The sequence below is a fragment of the Eurosta solidaginis genome, chromosome 2 (genome assembly GCF_040869045.1).
Source record: "Eurosta solidaginis isolate ZX-2024a chromosome 2, ASM4086904v1, whole genome shotgun sequence".
NCBI lineage: Eukaryota > Metazoa > Arthropoda > Insecta > Diptera > Tephritidae > Eurosta > Eurosta solidaginis.
This window is the reverse complement of record NC_090320.1, coordinates 297,038,249-297,065,355: the sequence shown is the minus strand read 5'-3', so window position 1 is coordinate 297,065,355 and position 27,107 is coordinate 297,038,249. Positions and strand designations below refer to the sequence as shown.

Sequence of the window (27,107 nt, the reverse complement as noted above, 5' to 3'; positions counted from 1 at the left end):
TTTTTCCAAATCGAATAAAAATATACCCACGGCGATTTATTCCTATTGAAAAAAGGAGTTCAAATCAAGCCGCAACACAAGCAATTTGTGGGATCATCTCCACGTTGCGCTTTGTACTCGACCTCAAAAGAGAAACATGATGGCGAAAAAAGAAGCTTCCGCCCCAAAAGCTGGACTGACTTCGTTAGCAAGTGTGCTAATACACGTATAAAAAAATTTGTAAAAAATCTAGAACAGCGGTCGACTGCTAATACGCGTCCAAAAATATCTGAATGGGTATCAAACGACGGGTCTTGACACCAAGATGTAAGCTCTGTATGGAGATATTTTTATAGTTGAATTTAACAGTTTTCATGTGGTTTTTGTACATAGAAAGAAAATTGGGGAAGAAAAAGGTTTTGCTAGTATTTAATTTAAATCTCAAAAAGGTGTTGGCCGGCAAGTGTAATTGATTATAAGCGCGGCCGATGGACGCCAATGCAGAAAGATGTTCTGCACAAAAAACCTATGGATTCTATTTTGCTCAGATTCAATTTGATCTTTGATTTGTTTATCCAACCCGGTGTAATTTTTTATAAGCGCGGACAAAAACCGCTAATGCAGAAAAAGGTGTTCTGGATACCAAACCCGATTTCGGAGGGGTGCATGGTTATTTTTCGGTTTTGGAAAGGTGATACTGCTTTGGAATATTATACTGCTTTCTCTGAAGGTGTCGTCGACAAGAATAGGAACCTTAATTTTCCAAACTCCTCCAAAATCTTTACACACCTGCAATGACTTGAATTTCATATTTAAAAGAATTAATACGTATGTACAAGTTCTTTTCGCAGCCCCCCATTGCTTTGCGTCAATCTTTTTGAATATAAAAACCTATTTTTACAGGGAACTCGAAATTTTGGAATTGTTTTGAAAATTAGAATTCTTGTTTTAGTCGACGATAATTACAAAAATAACAGCATCAATTCCCAAATAGCTTCACTTTTGTCTTTTTGTAGAACTGAGGTGTGCTTCATAAGAGATTATATGCCGCTACGAAAATTTCTCCATAGTGCCCTTCGATACTATCGACTATATCGATAGTCAATACTATCGACAGTTTTCCACCTCTACTGGCGGGTACTATCACCTCCGCTATAGACGCTGACGACTAACCAACTACTCAGGTAGTTCGACGAGAGATCTGTCCAACTCATGATGAAATAATCATGAGTGGTAACGTTTTCTAATTAATCTGCGGTTAAGACATAAAAAACAATTTCGTACATGGCCAGTCATTAACTGTGCTCCGCTGTCATATAATTTGCGCAGAATTTTACAGATTCATGTCTATCAGCTAGAAGCTATTGCCACTGTCAAATATATATTGCATTCAAATAAAACACACAAGATAATTGTGCATCAGAGATCTGCTTAGAGTACTAATAAAATTAGTGCACTTAGTCATGAGCCAAAAAATTGTGTCTAAATGTGTACTTAGTCAAGTACAGAAAAATACTATGAGTGACTAGCACATCAAATAGAAAATACATACATACGAGTGCCCCACAACACATATGTCCGATACATATATGACATTGTTGAGTATAAACTGAAATCATAGTCACTTTAACTCAGTAGCCCGTTGGTTTCGGGTGTAATACACTGCATACTTCGTTTATTATCGGTTTTTCTTTAGCGCTGTATCCAGTTTAGTTTCGTGTACATCTTTGTGTTGCTAGCGTCAGAAGACTAATATGACTATATTCATTTTATTGCACTGTCAGTCTTACTTATTCCAATTAGTGTTTTCGTATAACACAGTTGACTTTCTTGCTCAATAAGACAATTGAGTACTGAACTGCTTCGTGGCTTATGAGCGGTTATTCATTTTACGAAGCATGGCTATGTAAATGTGTTTTAGTGGATATAAGTGCTTGATATTCTTTGTTTGTGTACGCACTAATACTCATTTTTTGGTTAGTCCACTAATAACTTTAAAAGATGAATAGTTGCAGCTCACTGTTGTGCATATAAAATGACAAGAAGAGGTTTTAACTTTTACACACTACTCTCCAGCAGCGTTTGCATTTTATCGAAGATCATCGCATTTATGTGGCCTATGCTCGTGTCATTTGTCATTAGTCACGTCATCTGTGAACATGAATTAATTTTTATATTTTCCGCGTTTTTACTTTATGAATAATTTTCATCTTATATACAAATATTCACATTTAAATATGTATGTATATATTTTTATTATGCAGTTGTATGCAACTATTCAGTTGCGTGCGCATGCCGTTCTTTTGATTTTTTGTTTTTTTTTTGCTTAAACTACACTATTGACATATTTTGTTCTCTATCTAAGCGACCAACTTTGCTTTTGGGGCTATAACTGTCCGATTTAACTGGTTAAAGATGAATAACAGGATGTGATGACACTTAATACTCGTATCAAGTACACTTTAGAAAGCATATAAGAAGACAGTCTCCCTATATTCCGGAATTCATAATGGATACCATGGAATTATTTACTTGAACGAATTCATAATACAAAATTCAGAAGAAGTATTTGTAAACTGAGTCGAACTTCGCACTATCTCGGCTGACAGTTAAAAAAAACCGGGACGCACAAGCTAATATAAACATTGACTTTAAAATTGTTCAGCTTGGAACCTTAATATGGTCTACACACAATGAGCCTGAATCAAGATTGCATTGTGTGCCATAATAAGTCTGTCAACTAAACGACAAAGTGAAATTTACAAACAGCCTCGCCTACCTGATCCAAATTTCAGGTCTAGAGTTGCATTTTTCGTACGTAAGACTACTTTAAACTGAGTAGCATTTAATAGCTTAGGCTGTGTGAGAGTTTGCCTAAATTGCCACCTAAATAGAGAAAAAACCTAAATCACTGGAAATTGTCGGCAAAGCAGTACAAATAAAAAATTTAGAATTTTTATGAGCACACTTTTCAACCTAAATTAAAATGTCAAACTTTAAAAACAAAAACATTTACATACATTTTTCATTCTATTGCTCTTAAATTTCTGATGTGCAAAAAAAAATGCGCATGAATGGACCATTTAAAGTACCACATAATAGATAAGAGGGCGATGATCAATGTCCGATCCATTGTTGAGTATGGCGTAAAGGGGATCTGAAATTGCTTCTTGCTGACGCCCCCATCATAAGAATTGAATCTGGGCTATTTGGATTGCGGTGGGCTCATTGGGGAAAAATAAGTTATTGGCGCATTGCCCAATGGAAGTCACAGGCGTATTCATGCCTTGAGATGGTGGTAAACGTCTATTTGCATGTCCTCCACGACGTCTGGTATAAAAGGCTGTATAGTCTGGAGCCGCTACACTTTCTTTCACTGCTATGTATACATATTTATTTCTCCGTCAACCCCTGTCCAGCACAGACACTGCAAATAACCATATAAGTCTCAAATTTCTATTTTTGGGAATAATTTCACGCATAAACACAATTTAGTTTGTCAAATCAACTCGCACAGTTTTTACAATTTTTTCCTAAATTGTTGCAGTGCTGGAAAGTTCCAGTGGAATATTAGTTTAGGTACCTAAAATTTTGGCGAACTCGCACCCAGCCTTAATAAGTATTTTCTGCAATAAAATTCTTGTTTTTTATTTAAAAACTGTCTACTATTACACAAATATAATGAACAATTTGAAAAACTATGTTTTTTAATGAAAATCAGCGACTCTGAACTGAAGAATTTTTACCACAACATAAAATTAAATTTAGTGGAACACAGCAACACTTTTTTGACTAAATAAACCCTGTTTCAATGTTTTAAGGGCCGTTTAAACTTGACGTATCCATAAAAACAGCTGATCCAACCAACCTTATGGAAATCAATGTAATTGGTCAATGGTGCTATACCATAACGCCCTAGCCATAACCAATAGACTGGGTCGATTTATTAACCGATATCGCGCCGTCGATTTTTCGATAGGATTTGGGCTCAGGAAAAAAGTTCCACTACGCATACCCAAAATATAATTTTCGAGCCTTCGAAAAAAAAATGGCGAAAGGGTCAATTTATCGACCCAAACACTCGCAGAAACCCAAAAAATATTGTTATACTCAGCTGAGCAGAGCTCACAGAGTATACTAACTTTGTTCGCATAACGGTAATCCGTAACGGCATAAACTAATCGAGATAGATATAGACTTCTATATATCAAAATGATCTGGGTGAAAAAAGAAATTCATTTAGCCATGTCCGTCCGTCCGTCCGTCTGTCCGCCCGTGAACACGATAACTTGAGTAAATTTTGAGCTTTCTTGATGAAATTTGGTATGTAGGTTCCTGGGAACTCATCTCAGATCGCTATTTAAAATGAACGAAATCGGACTATAACCACGCCCACTTTTTCGATATAGAAAATTTCGAAAAACCGAAAAAGTGCGATAATTCATTACCAAAGACGGATAAAGCGATGAAACTTGGTAGGTGAGTTGAACTTATGACGCAGAATAGAAAATTAGTAAAATTTTGGACAACGGGCGTGGCACTGCCCACTTTTAAAAGAAGGTAATTTAAAAGTTTTGCAAGCTGTAATTTCGCAGTCGTTGAAGATATCATGATGAAATTTGGCAGGCACGTTACTCCTATTACTATATGTGTGCTAAATAAAAATTAGCGAAATCGAATGACGAACACGCCCACTTTTTAAAAAATTTTTTTTAAAGTCAAATTTTAACAAAAAATTCAATATCTTTACAGTATAAAAGTAAATTATGTCAACATTCGACTCCAGCAATGATATGGTGCAACAAAATACGAAGATAAAAGAAAATTTCAAAATGGGCGTAACTCCGCCCTTTTTCATTTAATTTGTCTAGGATACTTTTAATGCCATAAGTCGAACAAAAATTTACCAATCCTTGAGAAATTTGGTAGGGACATAGATTCTATGACGATAACTGTTTTCTGTGAAAATGGACGAAATCGGTTGAAGCCGCGCCCAGTTTTTATACACCGTCGACCGTCTGTCCTTTCGCTCGGCCGTTAACACGATAACTTGCGCAAAAAACGATATATCTTAACTAAACTTAGTTCATTACTTATCTGAAGTCACTTTAACTTGATACAAAATATGGCCGAAATCCCACTTTTCCGATATCGAAAATTACGAAAAATGAAAAAAATGCTATAAATCTGTACCAAATATGAAAAAAGAGATGAAACATGCTAATTGGATTGGTTTATTGACTCAAAATATAACTTTAGAAAAAACTTTGTAATATGGGTGTGACACCTACCATATTAAGTAGAAGAAAATGAAAAAGTTCTGCAGGGCGAAATCAAAAGCCCTTGGAATCTTGGCAGGAATACTGTTCGTGGTATGACATATATAAATAAATTAGCGGTACCCGACAGAAGATGTTCTGGGTCACCCCGGTCCACATTTTTGTCGTAATCTCGAAAAAGTCTTCACATGTACAACTAAGGGCTACTCCCTTTTAAAATCCTCATTATTACTTTTAATTTGATACACATATCGTACAAAAATATTCTAGAGTCACCCCTGGTCTACCCTTATTGCGATATCTCGAAAAGGCGTCCACCTATAGAACTAAGGCCCACTACGTTTTAAATAATCATTAACACCTTTCATTTGATACACATGTTATACAAACACATTCCAGGGTTACCCTAGGTTCATTTTGCTAAATGGTGATTTTCCCTTATTTTGTCTCCAAAGCTCTCAACTGAGTATGTAATGTTCGGTTACACCCGAACTTAGCCTTCTTTACTTGTTTTTTTTTTTTTTACTGTTATCGCCAACGTTTTTAAAAAAGTTTTTTTTTAAAAAATATATTGTTTGGGTTTTGGAGAGTGTTTTGATCGAAAAACTGACCCTTTCGCCATTGATTTTTCGCAGGCTCGAAAATTACTTTTTTTTTTTGCCATCCGTAGTGGAACTTTTTTTCCTGAGCCCAAATTCTATCGAAAAATCTTTCGTCCATACAAATCGATCCAGGTTAATAACCATACCATAGCAAACCAATTGGTTTTTAATTTTTCCATATCCATGACCTAAAAATATTTCAGTTAGAGAATTTATTAACTTTTTGTAGATTTTATTTATTCTTTTGGACACGTTTTGACTAAGGACACATATTTTATTTTTATGTTTTTTTGGTATATGTGTGTAATTTTTGCGTTTTCTTAATTTTTATGAAAATTTCACCATTTTTAGGTTAAGGCACCAGTAATTGATGCCAATTGGATAAGTAAAAATATGTTTATGACTATGGCGTTATGCCTATATCAACTTTGCCAGGCCCTCTACGTCCCTGCACAGAACCTTAATTGAACATTTTCAACCGAAACAACAAAGGCAACCCACAGTTTCCCATTATGCTAACTTAACCGAGTGCCTGTCAGAAATAAGTCAACACACTTGTACTAACCAGCAATGTCAAGAGTCAGTTTCGATATCGTAGTGAAAATATTTTAGTTGCGGTCACACCGACATGTCTCTAGCTGATTCGTAGAAATTCAAGAGTTTGCGATTCAACACGTGCACAGAAGACTTGTGGATCAGATGCACCGAAGGGAGACCATATAAGAGCTTGGAAATGTATAAAAAAATGAAAATAAAAATAAACATTTCCTTAAAGCCTAGAATTCAGGTCTAATATGCATCTTTATAAATATTCTTCCCTTCTTTCAACTTTTAGATTTCATTATCTTCCACGTCCCTTTTTAATGAGATATTTTCAGATCTGGTGTATTCTCTTAATTGCATAGCCCTTTTAAAATACAAAGTGGCTAATCGACCGGAAAATTTTGTACATGAAGAATGACTGCAAAACCAAAAAAAAAGTTTTAATCTGGAAATTTCAGTAAAATAAATTGCAATGCATAGGAACATTCCTTATATTAATATGGAGAGTTGCATCCAACAAAAAGGCTAGTAAAATATTTCTTAGTGGTTTTTATGCAGCATTCTGTTTTACTGAAGACCTATATAGGTACTAAGCTTTATGTGACCCACAGCAAGACCAAATAAATAATTACCTTTTACGATATAATTTCGTAAACAAGGCTCATACGAATGGCGATTCCAGCAGAGAAACAAACAAACAAAAATTTTGTGAACATAATAAAATTATTAAAGAGCAAAACTGCAACCATAAAAAAAATTGCAATTCTCGTCAAATAATCTTACTTGGACAATGAAAAACTCAAAGCGAAGGCAAACAGAAATCGATGACAAAAGACAATACAAATGAGTTTTTTAGACTTGAAATGTGAATGCGCAGCAAAAATTGTGCATAAGCTGTAACTGTAATGTGAATATGGGTAATTAAAATAAGGAAAAAATATTCTTAAGTTATTCACACATGCACATACTAGGGTGGACTATTTATGTATCTGGTATCGACTTACTGAAAACTATAAACGCAATCTTGAGTATTAGTTGCCAAATAATTGCCTGGGCTTCGAACTATATTCGACCTTTACACTTATATAAATGACATTTTACACGTATTGTATACAACCCGTTGTTGGAATTTAAATTATGTCAGTGCTTTATCGTAAAAAAATTTCTTGAAACCAATAACCTGTCACAATTAGGAAGCGTTTTTCAATGCCATATCCCGGAACGATCTCGAAAACGGTTCACCCGATTTGATTTTATTCCTCTTTCAAATGAAACGCATTTAACGTTGTATTACAACAAAAATATTTCTTAGTGGGGCTGCGACCTATGGTAGCCACCTAACCGTATTAAATTTCTTTCTTTATACATATGTACTAGAACACCCGGCAGACGTTGTCCTGCCCTAAATTTGGCCTACCTGCATACATTTTAATAAGCTTTTTCCGTCTGACTTTACCCTCCCCCCTCTTCACTTCTCCCTAATCCTTTTATTCACTCCTCCCTCCGTATTTTTCGCTTCATCTATCTCCATCTTCGTCTCATTCTATCTTTTTCTCAATCTCCTTCTCTCTTTTCTCTTCTCTCAATTTCTTCTCATTCTTCTGCATCCCTTATTGCCTGTCCCAGAGGGTGGTATGTATTTCATTCCAGTCCAGGTCCCAGTCCCACTCCGAGTCTCAGTCCCAGTCCCACTCCGAGTCTCAGTCCCATTCCTAGTCCTAATCCCAGTCCAAGTCCGTCTCTGGCTAATATACTACTCTGTACTAAAGCACTCATCAACAGCTTTCATTTGATATCCACATTGTATAAACACTGTCTAGGCATTCACTGGCCCACGTTTTGGCCTATATCTCGAGACCCTAGTCACCCAGGGGTATGAAAATTACCCTCTACACAACTAAAGACTCTCCTGAATTAAAAAAAAAATGTCATAGTACCTATAAATCGCGGGCCCCCTCAGAAACTCCCCCGCCCCCTCTCGACGGGCCTGGTGATGTGCTATACTTGATATCAATCGCTATAATATTTTTTATTGTTAAGAAGGTTGTTTAATTAAACACCAAGCAATTACACGGAAGTGTATCCGCACCACCTGAAAATATGAGTGCCACTGCGTATACGTAAAATTTTATAATTACGTATAAACAAAAAAAAAAAAAAAATTGCAATAAAATAATATTGCGACCATAAACTGAGATATAACCTATCCTATCTCTCAAGTTAGATCAAACTACACACGGGGTGCAAAACAAATTCAAAATCGGTTCAGTAGTTTAGGAGTCCATCGCGGTCAAAAATGTTGTGACACGTGTTTTTTATATATTAAGATATGTATTTGCCACAAAAACGCCTTGAATCATTTGGTTGGCATGTTTTTGCATTAGCTATATGCTGCAATTTAAACTTTCTTATTGCAAGTTTTCCACTAAGGATATATTTATTTATAAGGTTGCCATATATTTTACATTTACCAGAGAGATTCCACCCTGCGTTTTCGAAGACCTTCTTTGTTTTTCAGTAATGGTATATGTGTAAGCTGAGTAGAATATGTAATTATTATGCTGAATATCTGGAACAAAGTACATTTTGGGTAGAATCACGTCTGCCTAGTATGCTAATACTTAAACAGTTAGTCCTAATATTCACGACGTTCACTGTACTCGATTAGCGTACAATAACCTGAATTTCAAATTTACGCCATCGCCTACATCATGGTTATAACATACACACATATATATGGTATGTACATTTCTACTAAGCAAATAGTTCGGAGTAATAAAAAACAAAAACGTAACCTTTGATGTAATTTGTGCAATTTTGCATTCTAAAACCACAAGAAATTGCTTACTTATATGTACATATAGACACACACACATATGTAAGTATGCAGGTCACTTGAATGTATTTATTGTTGCATTCAAAGGTATGGAATTATCCGGGACGTTGACCGGTTTTGAACTAAACTGGTTTTGAATCGGAAAACTACTCTTTCCTAGGCATTAACCAAACCGAAATACATATATACAAATAAATATATATAAAAATATTTGATCTGAACGGAAAACCGAACCACTTTCAAAAATAGTTTTTAATAAGTTATCGACATTTGTTATCGAAATTGTATCGATTTGTTATCGTTTGTCGAGAATTAATCAAAAAATGTTTGATTGGTGATCGGAATGTTATTTGCTATCGGCGTTTTATTGAGAAGTAATTAATTTGTTATCAAATAGTTCTCGATTAGTTATAAAAAATTTAACGATTTATTTTCCAACAGTCAGCGATTTATTATCGGATTGTTACCAATTTGTTATCGGCGTGTTATCGAGTGTATTATCTACGAACTACCGTTATGTTATGAAATAGGTACCGATAAAATTCAGTTTTGATGAGAAAATTTATGATATTACAAATTGGAGCGGAATGAACGAGCCCAAGCCAAAAAACTTTATAAATCAAATTGTTTCTAAATAGATACAATAAACTTTTGGAATAACTCAGGTTTACGTAGAGAGAACGTTTTCCACTTAAAACTTATTCTTTCGGATCTACGAGAAAAAATCGAAGAAGGTTTACTATTCTTGTGATTAACATCAATTAGCTATAGCAAATCAAAGAAAATCCAGGAATTTCCACTATTTATATTGTACATACACGTTTTCGTACATACCTGTGGTATTTATTATTTCGTATGGTCGACACGAACCGAAAATCCGGTTAAGAGAGCCAAAACCCCGCTTTGAATAGTCAATCCAAAAGTGCGGAAACGGTTCGAGTAGGTGAAAAATGATATTTATGTACATAGAGCGTTTCAAAATAATAATTTTCTTTTATTTTTGATTTGCATCAAGATTCCGAATATTTGGTGAAAAAAATGAGGCTTCGCTCAAGATGGGCACGAAAAAACTTAACTACCTGCGCTCAAAAATTCAGTTTTGCGCAATCTTGATGCAAATCAGAATTGCGAAATTTTTTTTTTTTTTGGGAATACTCTAATGTACAAACATATTGTAACCCAGCCAGCATTTTTTGAAAATTTTGATCAAAAAATATTTAAATATCATACCCCAAGATGATTAAAAACGTTCAAATTTAAAAGCATTTTCTGTTCGAAAATTAACGTATCGTCGGGATTCTTGAATAATCATTTATGATTCCTATTTCAAAACGCTTTTTATTCATATTTGATATCATTGTAAAATTGAGCTTTAAAAGTTTTAGAGTAATATTTGACTGCTTTTCACAGTCATTTTCTGATCATATTCGTGAATAAATTTCAATCGTTTTGGTAGAGATTTTTGAATACCATTATAGTGCATTTATTCTTCATATCTCATTCAAAATAGGATACTACATAATAATCTTATTTCATCAGGGGAAGAAAGCATGGAAAAGTGAGCTATTCGAACCACAGCTAACTCGCAAACAAACTTGACCGATATACACCTGCGACTACAACATCCAACATCAGCATTATCGTCTGCATCTTAAAATACGGATACGATACGGGATGTTGTAGCCGTATACAGGTATGTATGTCAGGATAGTTTCACTTACCTGGGGTTCAAATAGGTCACAACCTATGTATTGTCCAATCATTATGTATTTTCTGGGAAGCTGAAGGAGAGAAATGGTTGGGGAAATATTCGTTCACGAGCAGCATTACATTATTTTTGTCTTTGAAGAATATCTTTTGCATAAATAATAAAATTTTTATATATTTTTTCTTAGCTTCACGATTGTAAAAATATGTGTATGTGAAAAAAAATAAAATTTTTAATGAAAAGTAATATTTTAACAAGTATAAAATTCATTACTCAGTCAACAAATATATTAATAAAAGATTCAGAACGCTGAATGAAAAATGATTATAAATTTTTGATCACCTAAAGTAAACACATTTGATTCAAATATGATTCCAAAATGTGATTGAAAGACTATATTCAGTTTTTGATCATCAAAGGTAAGCATATTTGATTATTCTCTTTGTAGGTTTTTGTGAAATATTAAAACTTAGTCATTAAAGGACTTCAAAAATGATTCCAAAAAGTGATCGAAAAATGCTTTTTAGTTTTTCATCATCAAAAGTATTCATATTTGATTATTTCTTTTGTTCAATTATATGATAACTCTTTATTTAGTCAGAAAGAGTAATCAAATTGTATTGATATTTAGGGAAACTCAAAATTTAATCATCTAAATGCTGAGTGGGAATGAGCTTAGGGAATTCCGCTTATTTGAAACCTTCTGCTAACGTTCGAATCGCTAAACTGTTGAATAAATCACTCCAATATTGCAGTATTGCAAACTGTTCTTTATTTAAATTACTTTGGAAGTAGTACTTCACAATTATACTTCATAACCAATTGCGTGTTTAAATCAAAACTGATTAGTTATTATTACTCAGCTTGCACTGCTTTTATACTCTCGGATCCTCGTTCACCCATTTCTCCTAAGGTATAGTAATTTCGCGAACAGTGGTATCTCATGCTTGGTTAGTTACCAGCTATATAAATGTATATCCTAAGTCCGCGCCTCTCACACAGTCATATGCGTATGTATGTGTGAGTAAGTACTTCGGCTGATAACTACATATATTTGTGTGTGTGAGATATCTCCTCGTCGCCTTCTACATAAGAGTGGCTACTTCATTGTTGTTGTGCATTTATTTAGTAGCAGCTTAGTGATTATAATATTCGTCACAATATGTGTATAAGGGTAGCACCTAGCTTTTTAAAAAACCGAAGGTTCGAGTTCAAGAAAAAGGAACATCAAAATTGTGCAAAAGTTTTTCCAAAGAGTTCGCCCATTTCACAGTGGTAAAAAAATAAGGTATCACAGTTAGTACAGTATCTAACTTAACCTAGACTGCAGTTTTTATACTCAGCGTGCTTTGCACACAGAGTATATTAACTTTTATTGGATAACGGTTGGTTGTATAGGTATAAGGGTCGAGATAGATATAGACATCAATATATCAAAATCATCAGTATCGAAAAAAACATTTGATTGAGCCATGTCCGTCCGTCCGTCCGTCCGTTAACACGATAACTTGAGTAAATATTGAGATATCTTCACCAAATTTGGTACACGAGCTTACCTGGACCCAGAATAGATTGGTATTGAAAATTAGCGAATTCGGATGATAACCACGCCCACTTTTTATATATATAACATTATGGAAAACAAAAAAAACCTGATTATTATAAATAATACACCTAGATTGTTGAAATTTGACGTGTGGACTGATATTGAGACTCTTGATAAAATTTTGAAACAAAAAATTTAAAAGGGGCGTGGCACCGCCCACTTGTGATAAAATAAATTTTACAAATATTATTAATCATAAATCAAAAATCGTTAAACCTATCGTAACAAAATTCGGCACAGAGGTTGCCTTTACTATAAGGAATGCTTTGAAGAAAAATTAACGAAATCGGTAAAGGACCACGCCCACTTTTGTATAAAAGATTTTTAAAAGGGTCGTGGACGAATAAAGTAAGCTATATCTTTACAAAAAAGAGCTTTATATCAATGGTATTTCATTTCCCAAGTGGATTTATAACAATAAATAAGAAAAACTTCAAATTTAAAAAAATGGGCGTGGCGTGGCCCCTTTTATGACTAAGCAATTTTCTATGTTCCGGGAGCCATAACTCAAAGAAAACTTTACATATCGTAACAAAATTGGGTACACATATTTTCCTTATAGCAGGAAATATTTCTAGAAAAAATGGACGAGATCGGTTAAAGACCGCGAACACTTTTATATAAAAGATTTTTGAAAGGGTCGTAGACGAAAATAATAAGCCATATCTTAGCAAAAAAGAGTTTGTATCAATAGAATTTTACTTTCTAAATTGAATTATAACATTAAATTGAAAAAAAAATAATTTTTTTTTAAATGGGCGTGGCACCGCCCCTTTTATGACTAAGCAATTTTCTATGTTTCGGGAGCCATAACTCGAAGAAAACTTTACATATAGTAACAAAATTGGGTACACATATTTTCCTTATAGCAGGAAATATTTCTAGTAAAAATGGACGGGATCGGTTAAAGACCACGGCAACTTAGATATAAAATGAGTTTAAAAGGGTCGTAGACTATAATAATAAGCTATAACTTAGCAAAAAAAAAGTTTTGAATCAATGATATTTCACTTATCAAGTTTTATTGTAAGAGGAAATGTGGAGACATTTTTTTTTTAAACGGGCGGTGCCACGTGTTGTGTATAAAAGTAATTTATCTGAAATGAAATGTACAATTGAAGCTCACGCTGAGTATATAATGTTCGGTTACACCCGAACTTAAACACCTTTTTTTTTTGAAAGTTGTTAGCATTTCAATATTTAAAAGCAAACTGTGTATAAGAGGTTTCGGGTCTGCTTTAATTTTTTTTTTTTTTTTTTTTTTTTTTTGAGACCAGAACGGGTTTAGTTTCGAAAAACGAAGTTTAACGGTAAGAATATCGGTTTCATTCCTTGAATTATTCTCACGCAAGTGTGTAGTTATGCGTTAACTCCTTTACTTTGTTTTATAAGGCATATATTTTGACACACAAATACTTATAAGTAAGCACATATGAGTGTTTGTACATATTTAAATAGGTAAGTATGGATGGCGTCATGGCGAATAATACGAACTTGGTAATTTTATGTATGGCAGGCAGCAATTGGAGTGGTCAGCGTGGGAACAAGCAATTGTTGCTGCAAAATAAGCAACTGAAAAAACCTTTAATCCAGCAATTTAATGTTTGCCCATAGAGATTCTTAAAATTGTGTATGAAATGAATCCAAGCTTAGTATTGCGAGTGCGAGTTTAAAATTGTTACCGGAAATGCCGCATTTTTGTGATTTCAGTTTTTATTTTGTAACGCAACCAAAGCGCAAGATGTTATTTTCTTATGCACAAATACGTGCTGGTACATAAAAAAAAATTAAAAAGGAAAATTCATAAAAAGAAGATAAAATACAAAAAATATGTGCATGACCATTTACACGTTTACTTGTGCATTCGAAAGCCTGATTTCAACCTGAACCACTTGTTAGGTTTCCACATCGTTCATATATTCATATATATAAATATGCATGCATATGTTTTTATATTCAAATTTGTTCATGCTATATATATATGTATATACATTTTTATACTCAGCTGAGCAGACCTCACAGAAAAGGCGTCCACCTATAGAACTAAGGCCCACTCCCTTTTAAAATACTCATTAACACATTTCATTTGATACCCATATCGTACAAACACATTATAGAGTCACCCCTGGTCCATCTTAATGGCGATATCTCGAAAAGGCGTCCACCTATACAACTATGGCCCACTCCCTTCTGAAATACTCTTTAATACCTTCCATTTGATACCCATGTCATACAAACACATTCCAGGGTTACCCTATGTTAATTTTCCTACATGGTGATTTTCCCGTATTTTGTCTCCAAAGCTCTCAGCTGAGTATGTAATGTTCGGTTACACCCGAACTTAGCCTTCCTTACTTGTTTTTTGTAAATTTTATACGGTGTATGCGCTTCATTCAACCAAAAAGCGCTGAGTGTCCGCTTTTATGTTTCGTATAATGAAAACTGAAACTATAGACAATAACAAATAAACAAAATTAATGGCAATTTATGTACATTATATAGAGTACAACTAAATAGCAAGTGTATTGAGGCGCAACCGGTCCACTGCTGATACTGTTTATGAAACACGAATAACGATTGATATGCACAGTAGAGTAATTTAAGTTGTACATAGATAAAATATTTGAGAAGCAAAATAAGTTAAACTAAAACTTAAAAAATTAAATTAAATTAAGTAAGCTAAACTGCTCAACACTTAAACTAAATTGTTCACTTAAAAGTTGAGGGCCAGTTTCAAAAATGTACTACGGTTTGTGTATTTCAAAATTTTACAGTAGGTACTGCTATAACACAAATTTGAATCAATGCACACAGTTAAAATTTTAAAATTCAAAATGGCAGCTCAAATTAAACCACAAATTCTTGCATTCCAAAAAAAATTTCAAATTTTTCTTCAGCCGGTTAAAGCCTACCGGGTCAGACACGCATGCTTCGCCCCTGACAACAAGCAACATACTAGTTGACAGATTTTCGTAAAACAATAGATTCAATGATGGGACGTAGTTTTCGCAAATAAAATTGAACGAAACAGCTTGCATACCTAAAACTTGTTGAAGTTTTTGAAACCCCATTTTAAGATTCTGATCTTTTTATTCATATCAGTTGTATGAAAACTTTGTTTTCATATAAAGCTCTAGATTGGATATTACTAAGAGAGAACTATGTAGTAAAAGTTTAAATTCTAGAGCATGCAACCTTCTTGAACCATTCAAACAGTTTGCGAAGCTTCGAACTTTAAACGTCCGAATAATAAAGTAGCAAACTTAAACTGAAGGCATACAGCAAGTGTTCTTACAAGTGTCTTTATTGAGTACTAGGTTCTGTGATGTAGAACAAACATGTCGACAAAGTTTTTATCAAAAAACTTTGGAATCACTTTTAAGAACATTTTTCTGACTACCTTTTTTGGTACATAAGAGAACTGTTGAGACATTTCGTAAGATAATATCTTTGTTGCTAATTATCTTTGTTGCTATTTCTCGAAGAAACGAGAGATAATGCGAGTTTGCAAATATAACTGGATAGCGTATTGAACGATATGTGTATTGAAAAGAAATAAGAAACTGTCTATTACATTAAAATGTGAGAATTAAAATTATGTCTAAATCAGGGCTCTTCAAAACTGTTAAAGCTTGTAAACAGATGTAACCTAAAATTTAAATTTTTCGAGATTTTATAATATTCCCAAACAGCCGCCTGATGAGATTATGTTCACATACATAAAATATTCCTAGGGGCAAATATGATCGGACCTGTGTTCTTTGAATAAAATTTGTATAATGGAGCTATATGAAAATATTCAACTTTTTTAACAACCAACTAAAATTTTGAATTACATCTGTTTACAAAAAACGGGCAATATGTTATGAAAATTGTGTTTCATTACATGGGAGTACCAAAAAATTAAAATTAAATAAAATGTTAACGTTAAAAACTTTTGAGGTTTTTTTTGCAAAGTATGCAATTTTTTAGTCGTTCACTGAAAGAAAGACTGGTAAAATCAACCGAAATACAGGTCAATCCATCGCAACAAGATGTTGAATCAACTGCGCACAAATCGTTAGTTCGTAATTGACCGTTTCAGTAGTCAAATGAACATAAAAAGTTGTTGCGACAGCTTTGTATGAAAGTACCTATGTTGCCATATAAATAAATAAATGTAAGGCGCGATAACCTCCGAAGAGATTTTAGGCCAAATTTCTCTTCCAATTTGCGTCGTGCTCCTTTTGAATTTTTCTTACAAATTGGCGGGACGCGACCTACTTATTTTATGCCGACTCCGAACGGCATCTGCAAGACACATGAGTTTTCACTGAGAGCATTTCATGGCAGAAATACACTCGGAGTGCTTGCCCAACACTGCCGAGGGGCGACTCCGCTTAGAAAAGTTGTCTTCTAATTGAAAAATCTTGTTTCTAAAATTTTGATGTTGCTTTTCCCGGGGTGTGAACCCAGGGCCTTCGGTGTGGTAGGCGGAGCACGCTACAATCACACCAAGGCGGCCGCCATATAAATACGTAAATATGTGAATACATAAATACGTATGCTTGCTACGTATGCATATATATGAATATAGAAATGAAAATTGATTCTCAACTCTTTCAGTTGCAGCTCAGCTCATTCTCAATTTCTTCTCTCGCATTGTAGTATAAATGTTTGACGTAACAGTTTAAAAAGAGAACTTGTAAGTTATAGAAAAGTAAAGAATCAAATCGCAGGAAGGTAATTCACCACTGGAGTAAATTTACATGTAATTCGGCAAGTTTAGTTTTCGTAACACTTTAAGTTGAAACGATTCCAAAACAACTCAAACTTTTATTTTGTCGGAAACAACAACATTTGTGGATGTTTTTTTATTATCTTATTAGAATCGTTCGCATGAGTGAAAATTCATAAAAAGTTGAACAAAATGTTGCTAACTTTGGCAAAAAAAACCCTGTTCGTTCAAGCAAAACGTTTGCAACAAGAGGGCACAATTTTGCATTTCGCTTGGACGAGAAGTTGCAAAAGTGTACCCGATAAATAGGTGTCCCGGTATATCATAACTTTTTCCACAGTAAATTCAAAAAAGGGTTTTCGTTTTGTATTGATACCTGAAAAACTACTTTTTTATTGTTTTCCCATTTTGTGTGTTTTTTCGATTTGATGGTTTTCTTATTTTGGTGTTTTTTTTAATAAGTTGCACCATCGTCATAAATACAAATTATAGTGCGGAGTGAGCTTAAAATTCTCTTTGAAATTTGCTCATGTATTGACTGTTTAGCGCTGTTGAAATGACCTGTAAGATCAGTTGTGTTAACAGAATAATCAATTAGATTGATTAGGAATATGTCAATTTTACATAATTTTGTTAACTTAAGAGCGACAATTTCTCTTCTGTTGAAATTACTAAACTAATTTGTTCGCTTGACAAAGAACTCGGTCGAAGTAACCATAATTCGATCAATTTCACCGAATCTCCGTTAAGTCAAGAACAACAGAACCGATTTGTTGATTTTACTAGCACCATTTCTTTCAGGCAATTTGCCTGAATCTGATTAGCGCAAGTGTGCTATAAAATTACAACCCCTGGTTTAAATCAATACTGAATGCATATTAATGAGATATTAACGGATAAAATTGTGCTCACAGATAGAGAGATACCTACCAAGTGTTAACTTTGCCACCAACCTGTGTATATAAATTACTATGTATTAGTACTTTTGTTATATGAAGATAAAACATTACAGCACACTGTGCTCTTGATAAAAGTGGCGAAAAATTATCAAAAGCTTTAAGGTTACAGTAACATATTTCCATGCATACAAATATGCCTACATTGATGAATGTGTCTGACAAACATTAAGGTGAATCGAAGTATTAAAATGTGGGTAACTGATGCTCACTCCTCGCATTTGTCAACTATATCTAATATTCAGCATATTATCTCTAGCTGTCTCTGTCAAACCTAAGTAATACTCAGGATGTTCTTCCAAAGCTGTAACTTAATTAATGCAAGGCGCAATAACCTCCGAAGAGAGGCCGAGCTCTCTTCCAATTTACATCGTGCTACCTGTAATTCTCCTACAAATTGGCGGAATGGGACCTACATGTTTCAAGCAGACTCCGAACGGCATCTGCAAAACAGATGAATTTTCACTGATTAGCTTTTAATGGCAGAAATACACTCGGAGGGCTTGCCGAGAAGCGACACCCAACAGAAAAACTTGTTTCTAGTTGCAAAACACTTGTTTCTAAAATTTTATTGTTGCTTTGCCCAGGAACTGACCCCACACCACGACGACCGCAATTGCTGTAACTTTACCATGTAAATACACCACGCATCAGGGCAGACATGATAACACCTATAAAGCGCGAACTTTGTTTGACCATTGGGTTAGCAGATCTTTCGGATTTCGAGAAACAACGTGATATGTGGCAATTTTTATCCCCGACTGTGCTTGATCATTATTCATAGGAGATGCATATACATATATTATCTAAATCGCAGTTCAAAATCACGCCTACCAATAATTACAATAACAAACTCAACCGCAAGTCTCCTAAGATCCGGTCAACTAGCTGCTGTAAGTGATTCATTTTGTCACAGGTGAGCTGTGAACACAGATTTTTGGACAGCTGCTAAAATAGCAGATCACTGCAGCATTTAGTGCAAAAATCGTAAGTTTATTGATTAGTATTATCTCAGTTAATTGCTCCATTAACAAGCGCTGTGATTAGATCTGTTTTCGCTCAAGATTTCGTTACTATCAGTGAGTCACGGCAGTTTTGTTCAAGATGCCGTTGCGACTTACTGTGTTTTTTAAGTCCCTGTAACATAAAAGATTTGCCAACCCTAGTCGAGAGAGCGCTTCACTTCTCATTAGCCCGATTTAACATTATAGGTGCTGTTTACGATGCTTCCTAAAGGGACAAACTACATAGCAATTTCAGACAAAGTGCTTGTCCTCCTTCACCAGAAGACCTACTATTTTCGCTTCTTTTTTAGGGAAGAAACAACAAGAAAGCTGGTGACGGATTTGTTAACGTTGTTGTTGTTGTAGCATTGGTTAACGTTGTTATCAATGATATCAATATACGACATCAATTAAACGCTTCTTTAGTAGATTGTACCTGGCATCGAATGATTTAGGGAAGTATTTCAGGCATCCGGTGTTAGGTTTACATTTCCCTAACGGGCGAATCTTTTCCTCGTTCGCGTCATGTTAGGGCCTACTTACATTACTCGTTATGATGGCGCTGCTTCGAGCATGTTTAAGAGAGTATGCATATCTGTAGAATTTATTTAACATTTTTTTGCGAAAATGCGCTGACCCAACTTAATGTATCAATACTAAACAAGGCATTCGCATGCTCGGCATGCTTCGTTGCATTGTGACTTAAAAATAATAAATTTTTAGCGTCAAATTACTACAAAAAAATACAATTTTAATTAGAGCGCTAAAACATTTAAGAAAAACGATGTAAACATCTAAGAAATATGAAATGTAATAAAATATGAAAAATTTGTGATAGACCATGCAAGCATGTATAAGAATGGCATGGAAATTTAGAAAGTTGCACTTCAATGCAAGTTTTGAGTAGACAAAGAAAACAAATTCAGCATGAAATTGTGGATCACCACAGGTGATGGAAAAAAATTAATAATAGAAATTACAACGAAAAGGAAGAAGAAACTAAAGATATGTATCTACATAGACAAAGTTTGCCAATGAATTATTTAAAGTCATTGGCGTCGACAACATGAATACAAATGCTGTTGTCAAATATCGAAAGTGGAAAAACCTGACTCAAGGTTGATGTAAGAGTCAACAAATACTTTCGCATAATACATACATTTAACCTCTCATATACACAGAAATATTTTATTTACAACGCCAAAAAACCGGCTGATAGAACTAGTGAATGCGCTTTTGAGTCTTCCGACGAAGCTGCATTGTCTGCCAACACCAATACATTCAAACATATTTAACAGAATTGGAATCACACTAGGCTGTCTAACAATGACCTTAACAATGATGAAGGCGGATGATTGCGCATTGAAAATAGTAAAACAACACTAGCTTAGACACAGCAGCAACTGAATATGCCGCCTTCCTGCCAATGTCGTACGACAGTTTTACTGCACACAAAATGTTAATCAAATAAATTTTACAAAATGTTCATACAGCAGTATGCTGCACATAAAAAATCTAATTTATTGTTTGCTATGAAATTCCCGCAAGCCGCACGTTCCAACCTCATGTCGCTTTTTGGTATCATTGCATTGTCACACTGCTAAAGGGCGTTGTGTTCAAGTGTCGTACGAATACTGAAATGCGTTCAACGAGAATACCCCTTCTCTACATTTTGTAGTAGTAATTTTTTATACTCAGCTGAGCAGAGCTCAGATAGTATATTAATTTTGTTCGCATAACGGTACCCCGTAACGGCATAAACTAATCGAGATAGATATAGACTTGTATATATCAAAATGATCTGGACGAAAAAAGAAATCCATTTAGCCATGTCCGTCCGTCCGTCTGTCTCTCCGTGAACACGATAACTTGAGTAAATTTTGAGCTTTCTTGATGAAATTTGGTATGTAGGTTCCTGGGCACTCATCTCAAATCGCTATTTAAAATGAACGAAATCAGACTATAACCACGCCCTATTTTTCGATATCGAAAAACCGAAAAAGTGCGATAATTAATTACCAAAGACGGATGAAGCGATGAAACTTGGTAGGTGGGTTGACCTTATGACGCAGAAAAGAAAATTGTTTAAATTTTGGACAATGGGCGTGGCACCGCCCACTTTTAAAAGAAGGTAATTTAAAAGTTTTTCAAGCTGTAATTTGGCTAAGATATCGTGATGAAATTTGGCAGGAACCTTACCCCTATTACTATATGTGTGCCAAATAAAACTTAGCAAAATAGGTTGACGAACACGCCCACTTAAAAAAAAAATTTTTTAAAGTCAAATTTTAGCAAAAAATTTAATATATTTAAAGTATATAAGTAATTTATGTCAAAATTCAACTCCAGTAATGATATGGTGCAACAAAATACAAAAATAAAAGAAAAGTTCCAAATGGGCGTGTCTCCGCCCTTTTTCATTTAATTTGTCTAGAATATTTTTAATGCCATAAGTCGAATAAAAATTTACCAATCCATGTGAAATTTGGTAAGAGCATTACTTCTATGATGATAACTGTTTTCTGTGAAAATGGGCGAAATCGGTTGAAGCCACGCCCAGTTTTTATACACAGTCGACCGCCTGTCCTTCCGCTCGGCCGTTAACTTGGCCGATAACTTGAACAAAAATAGATATATCTTTACTACACTTAGTTCACGTACTCATCTGAACTCACTTTATCTTGGTATTAAAAATGGGCTAAATCCGACTATGACCACGCCCACTTTTTCGATATCGAAAATTTCGAAAAATGAAAAAAATGCCATAATTCTATACCAAATACGAAAAGAGGGATTGGATTGGTTGTATAGAACTAAGGCCCACTCCCTTTTAAAATACTCATTAACACCTTTCATTTGATACCCATATCGTAAAAACAAATTCTAGAGTCACCCCTGGTCCACCTTTATGGCGATATCTCGAGGCGTCCACCTATAGAACTATGGCCCACTCCCTTTTAAAATACTCTCTAATACCTTCCATTTGATACCCATATTGTACAAACACATTCCAGGGTTACCCTAGGTTCATTTTCCTACATGGCTCCCTTATTTTGTCTCCAAAGCTCTCAGCTGAGTATGTAATGTTCGGTTACACCGGAACTTAGACTTCCTTACTTGTTTTCTATTTCGCTTTTGTCTTATCTTTATGTGGTCGATAATGCGTCCTTCTGCTAATTTTCAATGCGCTGCAATGCAACATAAAAGTCCGAGTTAAAATAAATTACCAAAGGCTGCAATAATTGCCGGCACTTAGTTGAGCTATACATACCTATACAAAATATTTCGCTTTAATATATTACAAGGTAGACGGGACCAACTGTCAAGTACAGGTTAATAGCCATGACAAGAATTTCAATGAAATGGGTTAGTGAGAAATGATTCATGCATATTTTCAATGCATTCTTATATAATCCAATGTAGTTTGTATGGTGAAGGCATTTGCTATTATGAGACAACTAACTAAACAAACTACAGCTATCGGATAATATTTACGTAGCTGGTTCGAAGTAGAAGCACATACATATATAACAGCTACTCTTTACTTTGTAATATTTGTTAAAAAAAAACAAGCTTTGTTTTAACAGCCACAGTTAAGCTGAAATGAAAAAACTTTAAAGACTTCGTACGCTACGAGACGCGGGCGGATGTCAGACTATGCGAAAACATTTTTGTCAAGAAATAGCGATCAGCTAAATTTTGTTTTACCTTATGTATCAGTGTCTTGCAAACAGATATTTCCGCATTAGGCTGACAGCAGAATGGAAGCGAGACGAGTTGCTATAATATAAAGATAGAAAGATCTTCAGGTTACTTCTAATGGAAAATTCTACAAGTTGTCAGAGTGCCAGAAACGCTTGTAAAATATATGGAAATAAAAATCGCTTCTCGCCTAGCAAAGCTTAAAGCGAGCGCTCTGCTGTCAACCTAATTCTAGCACTCAATAATATTTAATGTTTTATTAACCGGCCATGCTCTAGTTCTGTATTGTTCTAGTATTTCACCACTTGATAGGCAAAGTGCCAGTCTTTGCTGATAACTCACACATTGCGAGGCAGGAAGACAAAAGGGCATCGCGGTGGCTTCGCCAGTAATCCGGTCCGCATAAAGGCGAGGTGTTTTAATATGACGTTTATTTGTGCCTACGCATCAATAGATGATGTGGCTGATGGATAAGAACTTTTTCTATGAGAATATAGGGCACGCCAGTCTGAAGATCAGGATCACAGATGTACGACCAAATATCGACTCGGATCATTTATTTGAGAAAGCCAAGCTATGCAAACGCCTCTATACAGCTAGTGAGGTCGGACGCACTCCGCTGGATGGACCAGGTGAAAAAAGATTCAAATTACCTTCGTGTGACCAATTGGCGCTAGATAGCAGAACGAAGAAGCGACTGACGCACCTTGCTGGACGCCCATAACCGTTTAAACGGTTAAGCGCCAATTAGTTAATTAAGTAAAAGGCTGCTCATGGATCAGAAATTGGATGATAACTTTCAATGCTCACTGAGACCTATCTTCGACTTGACGATGCAAACGGGCAATCATAGGTTTGCGAAGAGTCCGTCAAAAAACTGAAACGATGAGGAATGATGTCCGATAATTCTACAGGAAAATCCGTTGGTTGAAGGAACATTTCAGGATATGGCGCATATTCCGGCATATAAAGCATATTATAAGGTAAGAAACACTACTCCTCATCGCTAGAAAGGGAAGGAAATGAGAAAGTCTATATCTCTATTCCTGGTGGCTGACGTTCCTCCATCATATGGTCGGACGAGTACATACATCCAGATCGCAAGTATGCTCTGCCCTATTTGTGGAAAAGTAATCCTGCAAACTGCCCTCATTGTTGCGGAATCAACCTTTTTATTCTATGCATGCGTATTGTGCGTTGACTGAAGCCCGAAATGCAGGTTCAGATTTGGGACATTGCGCAATTCTTCACGGCACGTGAAATCCTGGATAAAACTTACGTTAAAAGAATGCATATTTCCGTCGACATCAGAGCGGTTTTCGGCAGCGCAAAAATAAGTTCCTTGCATGCTGCCGTGATTGACATACTTCTGCGAACCGTTTGAAACCAGACGGAGCTTCAGACAAGGCCTGATTATGGAAAAGACAACTCTAGCAGCAGCTCTAAACTGGGATCATACAAACTATTATAAGAGCGTACAATTGATGTTATTGATATCATTGGTCTTAATAAACATGACTTAAGTTTTGCTCTCTCGGCAAGAAGGGAAAATAGTGAGTCATGCAATAAACGAGAATATGACTAGAAATCAAACGGATACTCACTCATGCCAATAAGATCTTCTTTGGACTGAAAAGGTAATTGAAAAACAATGAGAAGGCTTTGCAATGGCAAACACAAAAGTCTCTCGTTATACGACGTTCTGAACCGGAACGTATTCCCATTGATACCTGTATTTGAAAGCAGATCAACGGGGGGAACTTTCGTTAGTTGCAACTGACAGATGGAGAATGACTATATCGCCCATGGCATCAGTTGGCACGAAATAGGCCATCAGTTAGCACGAAATAGCTGACGTGACTAGGTGTTGAGCTGGGCATTAATGACGAGGATGATGGATATAATTTTAATCCATTCCTGCTCTCTCACCGTGTTATTTCGACTATCACCCTTCTAACGGTTATTTATACATGAGGCCATTTTATGTTAGATGTCATTCGCTCTTAGAATTTCTTTACTTGAAACACCAAGAAGAGTGGTGGCCTATGATCGTCTGCATAACTGTGGCCTTAGTGTCTTAGTCTCTCGTAAATCATAATTGGTTCAATTGAACTACATGCGATTGCTCCTAAGAAATGTGAGTAGTAGCAAAGCAAAATGATGGATGTATGTTGGGCTAGTTTAAAGAAAAAATTTCAGTTTTTCTTACAACCAAAAGTAAATGCAATATAAAAAAAATTATCTAAAGTTGGAGTGTTGAAATGATTCATTCGTTGGAGAACATATGTTTGTAGATATGTATGACATAAATTTCCATGTTGCACTTGCATAGCTCATAGCTGAATCCAACTATAAGCACGAGGGACTGTCAATCAGCCGTTAAGCCAATGTAGCTTTCGCTCAACGCATGAAATGAATTAAAGCAATACCAACAACATCTACAAATGACTAAGGAATATAGCAGCAGCTACTGAAAGGTGGCGGTGGAAGAAGCAATGCATTTGATCCAACACAACAAAAACAAAAATTTTTAAAATAAAATAATAATAGGGGACATAAGAGGAAAATAAAAGTAATAATTGCTGTAGTTACAGCAGCAACAATGCAGGGAAACAACAGATGCTGTGCCAACTACTGTGCAATGCACTGTATGTATTTTTGTTGTTGGTTTTGTTGCCATCACTACTACAACAATAGCATATCGCAACGTTGTTGGCTGCTGTTAGTGGAAATAGCAATTATTGGCATTGTTTGTAGCAACGAAGCGTCAGTTGGCAATGTTTGGCGGCATACACGCTAGCTTGGCAGCAAATCAAGCATTTGTTGCAGCGACATCCAACTTGCAATTTTCCCAATAACAAAAGCAACAACGGCTATAATAATAACGACGACAATGCCATCAATAGCAAAACTGAGGCAGCTGCGTACATCATCGTCATCTCGTGCCACTGCACTTTCGTATAGTGAACTGTAGAATAAGCAGCGATGGCAACAACAACAACAATTGCAACAGTAGCATCAGCGGTAAGTTACATGCACAAAACTGTTGCATTAAAACAAAATGATGCATAAAATGCCAGCACGCAGTTGGAGTTACTGGTGGATGTGTGTGTCTGCGTTTGATGCAGTTGATTGGCGCCTTCATCGCACGACTTCATTAATTTAAAAATAACATTCCACTTTGTTTCGAGCGATGTGTGCTTTCTCAAAATGGACTTGATGTCTTAAGTGATTTGAACTTTAACTGCAAGTGTATGAGCGTAGGTAGGTATATGTAGGTATCTGTGTGGGTAATTTTCATCTTTACATAGGATGAGGCATCAGAAAGCCAGGGTGACATATCTTAACTTGCCTAGGTACCGAACTTTGGTACAAGTTTTAAGAACGCGCGTCAGAAAATGTCACCACAAAAGTTTGATTTAGTCAATAATTGTTGATATAGTTTGGCCAAGGAACTTTAATGTCAAAGCTGGGAAATCCGTCCCATAGCCACCTAAAGATGGGAGAACTATATTACAAATCGCAACATACATATTGGGTTATTTGGCATAAATTATATAAATTATTAAAGTCGACATAAAAACAAATCGGCCGACCTCTGAAGACTACAACTATAACTACTATTAAAAATATGGGGAGACATTTTGATCCCAATAAATAGCAAAACAAATTTTCTCCTACCTTTGAGAAGTTTTTAGTTCTTAATTTGTTATCAAACATCCAGTTATTCTATCTTTGAGAAATCTTTTGTTCTCAAGTTGACATCCAACATGAGTCTCCGATTATTCTCCAACCTTTGATATATTTCGCAATAGAACTTTTTCTCTATACGATCTCCAAGTTGAACAAACAAGAATGAAATTTATACTCCAACTGAAATTTATAGCAAAGGTAGGCCAAATATTCATTCAATGGCCTACCTTTGAGAAATTAGTAAGTACATAGTTCTCAAGCCGATATCCGAAGTCGATATCGATATCGAAAATAAAAATGTTCTCCAGGGTGGCATTACCAAAGTTGTTTAATGTTTAGAGAAAAAAACAAGTGGTTGGTAATATTTATGAAGCTTTAACGCTTGGAAATAATTATTTAGGTACATATATTTTATTTTATATACATAAATGAAAATACTCCATTATTGGAGTTTGGCATTTGGATGAAGCAGTTAGAGAACC

At 35.2% G+C, this 27,107-nt stretch overlaps 1 protein-coding gene and 1 long non-coding RNA gene across 9 annotated transcripts in view; one reads left to right on the top strand and one right to left on the bottom strand.

The window, feature by feature from the left end:
* The window catches only part of LOC137241261 (AF4/FMR2 family member lilli), a 79,947-nt gene that overhangs the window by 18,365 nt on the left and 34,475 nt on the right, over nt 1-27,107 (bottom strand). For 2 of the 8 annotated variants that reach the window (XM_067768675.1, XM_067768678.1), the window contains exon 1: nt 1,532-1,568. The exons of 4 other annotated variants lie outside the window; for them this stretch is intronic. In XM_067768675.1, coding sequence (XP_067624776.1) covers nt 1,532-1,553 — 22 coding nt within the window. In that variant the 5' untranslated portion in view covers nt 1,554-1,568. Of the gene's footprint in view, nt 1-1,531; nt 1,569-2,511; nt 2,679-3,562; nt 3,742-27,107 lie in introns of those variants that run through there. 2 more of the 8 variants (XM_067768683.1, XM_067768681.1) reach the window with 2 other exon arrangements.
* On the top strand, nt 6,350-7,923 carry LOC137242873 (uncharacterized). The gene is made up of 3 exons (XR_010950392.1): nt 6,350-6,647; nt 6,739-6,931; nt 6,990-7,923. It is a non-coding gene; the product is annotated as an uncharacterized lncRNA (long non-coding RNA).